Consider the following 7,290-nt stretch of genomic DNA (forward strand, 5'->3'; position numbering starts at 1 on the left):
GTTGTTCGAACAAAGTTTACTTTTACAACATTCAACTTCCGAAATTTTAAAATAAATTCGGACAACTACTTCCGAATGAAGTAAAAAAAAAAATTCTCATTTTATATTCCAAATTTGCAAACTGCATACCAAATTTACAATTTCGAATTGCCATTAAAAAATTTTAATGTTATAATGCCATTAAAAATTTACAATTTCGAATTGCCATTAATCTTTGTAATGCCATTAAAAATTTGTAATGTTATACAAAACATGTAAGAATATGTGTCAACTCAAAGAAGTCAGGTTTGCGCGGATTTTGTGTTGGATTGCACTACTCAATTCACAACTGAACATGTTCACTCTACGAAATTATAATGATTATGTTTCGAATTGCTCACCAAATGTAAATGTTTGATAATATTTATTTGACTTTGTAGGTATTCAAAAGTAAGGATGAATTGCTCAACTAGGTACGTGAAATTGGAAAGATAAATGGTTTGGACATTGTAATCAAAACATCAGACTATGGTGGAGTGAAAAAAGACCCAGGATGTATCTTGCTTGTGAAAGGAGTGACCAATATAGAGCGACAAAGAAGTTAAAACATGATGGCAACAATACATTAAGAATAATCGGTACGAAGAAGTGTGGTTGTCCTTTTGATATGAGGGCTCACAGGTTTACCACACATGATGAATGGACATTGACCGTAGTATGCGGATTGCATAATCATCCACCTACGGAGCACCTTGAAGGACATTCATATGCGGAGAGGCTATCAAAGGATGAGAAAGCATTGTTAATGGATATGTCAGAGAGCATGATTCGGCCAAAATAAATCCTAGTAACCTTGAAATAACGAGATGCCCTCAATGTAAGCACACTTAAAACCATTTACAATGTATGCCATCGAAACAGGGTGGTACAGAGAGCTAGAAGATCACAGATGCAACACTTATTGGGTGAATTGGCCAAGTATAATTGCATTGAGCGTCATCGGTCTGAAGAGTCCACGATGACTGTGACAGACTTGTTTTGGGCACATCCTACCAGTTTGGACTTATTTCGGTCTTTCCCACGTATATTAATTATGGATTGCACATATAAAGCCAACAGATATCGTCTTCCTCTTTTTGAAACTATGGGAGCGACATCAACTGAAATGACATTCTCTGTAGCTTTCGCATACTTACAATGTGAGAGGGTCGATAACTATGTGTGGGTGTTAGCTACATTGCGTGATGTCATGGATGGTTTTATTGTGCCAACAATTATTGTTACTGACAGAGAGCTAGCCGTGATGAATGCCATACAGAAGATACTCCCGAGTGGCAGACATTTATTATGTCGTTGGCATATCAGTAAGAATGTATTGACCAAATGCAAGAAAATGTTTGAGACACAGTAGAAATGGGAGAAGTTCAACCCTGAGTGGAACTCTTTAGTGTATTCATCTTCTAAAATTCAATACGATGAGCGTCTTAAATCATTACTTAAGGAATTCAATAGTTATCCTGATTCAGTCAAATACGTCATGGATACTTGGTTGGTTCCTTACAAGGATAAATTTGTGGCGGCATGGACAGACACGTGTATGCATTATGGCAATGTTACAACGAACCGGTAAGGTTACTTTTCTTCAATATGTTATTAATAAGTGCCATGTACTTGATTTTAATTTGACTTACATTGAATTGAATAGGGCTGAGAGTGCACGTGCAAAACTTAAAAGACAATTGGGTTCATGTCAAGTTTCATTTCAGGCATCATTTGAGAAAATACACAGTCTACTTGAATTGCAACACACTGACATCAAGGCTTCATTTGAGAAAAGTCTAACTGTTGTGCAACATCAATTTAAACCTTCTTAGTTCAGGGAGCTACGGGGTAATGTGTCTATCTTTGCATTGGAGTATTTGCTTGTAGAGAGTAAGAGAGCCAATTCCATTGGTATTGATGTTGAAGCTTGTGGATGCGTCCTTCGCCACACTCATGGTTTACCTTGTGCCCATGAGATTGCTGACTACATCATCATCCTATACCACTTGCTACCATACACATCACAGTGGAGGCAACTTCATATCTCCATATGCAAGAAAGAAGAGGAAACGGAGGTGAGTTGTCATGCAGAAGTAGAGTTGTTTGTGAACAAGTTTAATGAAAGTGATAGAACCATGCGGTTGGAGCTTTTGAAGAAGTTGAAAGAGATTGTATATCCGGGAAGCACTTTTCTTGTTGAGCCGGAGGTGAAGCCCAAAACACGTCATCGAGATCATAAGAAGATCAATGTTTCTACCCATCGTGACCCGTGTGCATTTGAGTTGGTGCAATCTGGACATGATTCCTTCTCACATAGGGACACTCAAATCACTACATTAACTTCTACTCTGCAAACCAATAAGAAGCAACATGTTAAGGGAAATGAGAAGGTGAATCCGAAAGGAAAGGTATACATTACTAGAACAGTGAAACCTGGTGCATATGTTGATGTTTTCCCTTCTGGGTTGAAACCATACATTAAGTTTGTCAAGGATGTAGCTGCAGATGGGAATTGTGGTTTTAGGGCTATAGCTACTTCAATTGGTCATACAGAAGATGATTGGGCTCAGATTAGGCGTGATCTGTTGGGTGAGCTGCACACACACAAAGAGGAATACATTACACTTTATGGGTCCTACGAAAGGTTTGAAGAATTGACAAGCATATTGTCATACTTTGAAGATAGTCCTGGATACTCACATTGGATGACTATGCCAGACATGGGGCATCTTGCTGCATCGTGCTACAATCTTGTGTTATACCACTTGTCATTACACCAATGTCTCACCTTTTTACCTCTTAGAATAGTGCCAGTACCTCAACTTGATAGACGTGAGATTGCCATTGGGTTTGTCAACGGAAATCATTTCGTCCAGGTATAACATAAACTTATAAATTGGGTTTGTGCATGTACAAGAAGTTATGAGGTATGACCGCTAACTCAATTGATATTTGGTGCAGGTTTTGTTACAGCCAGGCCATCCAGTTCCTCCTATAGCCACTAATTGGCGAAAATACCGTCACTCTTGCGCTGTCAACTGGGATGATGCATATGTGCGTCGCATTCAACATTTCAAGGACATTATTCATGATAATGTAGCTACTCGAGAGACATTTGATATTGTTGATGTCGCATGACACATGTATGCATTTGATAATGTCAGAATTATGGAAGAAATTAATGGATGTGTTTTTGATGTTGATGTGTTTTGTTTTGCAATCTGGATTGAATGTTATCGACCATTGTTACCATTCCATTGTAATAAGAAAATATCATTTACAAAATCAACGACCATTGTTACCATTCTATTCTAATAATAAAATGTCATTACAATGTCATTACAATACCGTTGTTGCCATTCCATTCTAGTAAGAAAATATTAACCACTGTTACCATTACAACAATATCATCTTACAAAAAACACTCAAAAAAAATTCAACAACTAACAAATAACATGTCACGAATCAGCTGTATGCCTATGCCTAGGCCTACGACTGTATGTCAATGTCGAAGATGGAAATCGACATCCAGTATAACTAGGTCCAGCAGAACTAGGTCCAGCTTCGTCAATGTGCCAACCTTGAAGGACATGCGTCATACTCTCGATAGCCTAGTAAAGTCGATAAGGATGTCGAATCCCCTCCTCATAACCAGCGTCAATAATAGGATGTGAAATTTGCAGTGCATGTGCAATACGCTGCATTTAAAAAGAATATCACATTTTAGGAAACATATCAGAAAATAAAAAGTAAGTTACAAATGCATAAGAGAGGATAATATATTACATCGGCATGTTGGCTGAAATCCTGATGGTCATGGACACGCGGTTCATCAGTGTGCTCAACATATAGGTGCGTGATATTCTTATACCAATCCATGTAACCCGGTACACATTCCCAAGGCTGACGAACTGGTGTGCTCCTTCGTTGCTCAGATAACACGTGGTTATCCCAAGCCTCCCAGATCTTATCCAAGTATCTATACATGACTGTATATCGTGCAGATATGTTGTCTCGAGCACTACGATTAGGAGCTAGCGGTGCATTTGGGATGGTTTGAACCCTGCCAAACTGCCTTAGAACTCTATCTGGATGATAGGGTTCAACAACGTCTAAGCACTTTAAGCATCCATGATAGAACGTAACTGGGTTACATGGATGCTGGTCTCTGCAGCTGTGGTATGGATCCCAAATAACCTGTAAACGTAAAGTGTTTTTGAATTAAAGTATATAAAGGGTAAGATAAATGGAAAGTGTTAAAATTATCTCAGGATGAGTAAACTTACATCAGTAGCTATCAAACTGTCAAGCTCGGCTCGAAAAGATTTCAAATGATCAATGGAGGAACCCGCCTCTCTCCTAGATGCCTAATGGTACACATGTGGCATGTCTTCATTATAGCCCATGTTCTGGTGAGGTCGGAATGCTCAGAAGTGCTCATAAATCCACGCCTCCAAAAGAGTCATATAACCACCCATCTGTTTAACCCAGGACCGGCTAGCATACCCTAACTGTCTGTATAAAAATGCTAATGCAGCAGCACCCCAGGCGTAAGTATGAATGGATCCTAAATCCATCAATAAGCCAAGGTAAACAATAGGAATCCTACCGCCACTCTTGTCACTGAAGAGTGTACATCCCAACAGAAACAACAAATAAGCTCTAGCAGCGCACTGTATAGCCTCATCGGGGTCTGAATCTGTGACACCGGCAAACTGACTTCGCAACCATTCAAGCCTGACTAAATTGCCACTAGCAGTAGAAACCTCTTCATACGCTGCACGTTCAGTAATTCCCAAGCCATAAACGAGTAATGTAACTCCATGATGATCTGTCACATCTGGTACGCTGACTGATTTGCCTACAATGGGAAGGCCAAGAATAATGCTAACATCATCTAGGGTCAAGGTCATCTCACCAATTGTCATGTGAAATGTGTTCGTCTCAGGTTGCCATCTCTCAACAAAACTGGAGATTAAAAGCTTGTTGACGAACCGACAAGTGCAACGAGCTAACTGTGACAGCCTAGACTGCTCAATAATGGCTTTGAATCTGGTGTTGTTGTCTACTGACCACCATGGCCATGCAAGGATCTTCGAATAGTGATTATGACACTTTAAGGGCCCTCGTTCCTATAACACAAATAATATCTCATTAGAAACCACCATACAACACACACAGGAAAAAAAAAATTCATATACAAATGAATTTCACTTCTACTCAAGAATGTTTACCTCCTCGTGCCAAACAGCTGCAGCGACATGACTATTGAAACTCTACAGTATTGCTGGATCAATCGGTCCACCTGGAAAAGCATAAGTAAGGTCCTCTTCCTGGACAGGAAGAAAATCAGGTAAATAGGCATCCTCCACAGCAATGTCAGGCATATCATAACCTTGAACTCGTCTTTGGCTTCGGCTCCGACTTTGACTGGCACTGGGGATATCATTTTCTACCAAAACTGGATCACGACCTCGACCACGACCTTGACCTCGTCCTCGCCTACGCCCTCGTCCTTGTTCATGGTCTACATCAAATTCACGACGTCGTCTATTTGAAGCAGTAGGTAGGACACGATGTTGATATTCAGAATCCATATTATCTGCAAAAAATAATAAGTGTGTGTAATGAGTGTGTATAAATAAAGAATGGCCATGCAAACAAGTGTGTGTAAATAATGAGAGTGTGTGTAAAATTATAATAAGTGTGTGTAATGAGTGTGTGTTTGTAAAATTATAATAAGTGTGTGTAAATAAAGAATGGCCATGCAAACAACAATATACATGGCCATGGTGGGGAAATTATAATAAGTGTTTATTCAAGTGAAATTACTAATATGTGTTTAACAAAATTATAATAAGTGTGTGTAAATTATAACAAATGTGTGTAAAGAGGGGAATGCAAATGTGGAAATATAAGCTCCCTTCAAACAACAACAAAAGAGGGAAAAAAAAAAGAAAACCTGTGCGGAAGTTCACAACCGAAAATACATATTCTGTTCGGAAGTTGAAATCCGAAACACAAACATAATTTCGGAAGTTGAGTGTTGTCCAAATTCAAATTTTTCGGAAGTTGACTATCAAAACAATGAAACTATGACACCCTCACCTCTGATTACTGCTAAACTGTGACTGAATATGATAAGTAACTGATTATGAGGAAATCCTAAACTGATTACATTAGTGTATTGTCTGTAAATACATTTCTATCTGTTTGACTACTAAATGATCTGTTCGTGTTTTAATTTCGAATTGCGAATTGAAGGCCTTATCGGCGGCCGAATCTGAAATTGATGCGTATTTTATGCTAATTAGGATTTATATGATTTTATGGTGGATTTAAATTGAAATGTGTTTTGGTATGATTAATTAGATTAAATAATGATAATTTACATTGGATTGAGTTTATTACAATTTTGCCATTGAGTGGCCATTTCCTGCAAAACTTGTTTGGGACTTAATTTATGTATTGGAGGCACCATTCCTTCAGCCATTTCCTTAGACAAACCGTAGAAGAGATGAGAGTGAGAGAAAGAGCTTGAGTTCATCTAGATTGGCTGGAAACTTATTAGATTTGAAAGAGAATTGCACATTTGAGCTATCATACCTTGAATTCAAGACCTAAGGTAGAGATTTCATCCTCTCATTTGTGAATTTGAGTTGTATCTTGCATGGTTCATGGTGATTTAGAGTTTAAAGTCAAGAATTGGTTTAAAGAGTTAAATTTGAGGGTGAATTCATGCATGCATGTACATATTCTTGCATTTTGAGATTGTTCTTCATGAATTTCCACATGCATGTTCATGTTTATGTTATAGTCCTTGAATTCACCATAGTTTTGAGCTTAATCTTGCATTGGATCATGTTTTGAAACACTAGAGTTCTTAAGAGTCCATGCATGTTATGTTTTTATATTTTTCATGAAAAACTTCTTTGAAATGGTGCTCAATTGACTTACCTATGGGCTTTGATTTTACAAATTGATCTTTGAAACATGTTATACTATGGGTTTTCAAGTGTTTTCCATAAAATTAGCCCAAGGGGATCGAGTTTGAAGCTTTAAAAGTTGAATTTCATGCTTGAGGTTCAATCTGGAAATTCCAGATTTTGGACCCACACTCGAGCGTAGGACTTCACGCTCGAGCGTACACTCTGAGTCGTGCATCTTCGCTCGAGCGTGGAAAGTCACGCTCGAGCGTGAAATGCATATGCCCAGAAGTTCATGTGTTTTTACAGTCCGCTCGAGCGAGGGAGTTCATGCTCGAGGGAG

The 7,290-nt window shown here is 38.5% G+C and overlaps 1 protein-coding gene across 1 annotated transcript; it reads left to right on the forward strand.

The window, feature by feature from the left end:
- Nucleotides 1-1,516: 1,516 nt before the first annotated feature.
- Nucleotides 1,517-3,159, forward strand: LOC145822049 (uncharacterized). Its single transcript, XM_082918627.1, has 3 exons — nt 1,517-1,605; nt 1,859-2,897; nt 2,983-3,159. The coding sequence occupies exons 1-3, from the start codon at nt 1,517-1,519 to the stop codon at nt 3,157-3,159; spliced, it is 1,305 nt and encodes a 434-aa protein (XP_082774753.1).
- Nucleotides 3,160-7,290: the final 4,131 nt, after the last annotated feature.

This window comes from Camellia sinensis, chromosome 3 (assembly GCF_055761805.1).
Source record: "Camellia sinensis isolate YWXY chromosome 3, ASM5576180v1, whole genome shotgun sequence".
NCBI classification, from domain to species: Eukaryota; Viridiplantae; Streptophyta; class Magnoliopsida; order Ericales; family Theaceae; genus Camellia; species Camellia sinensis.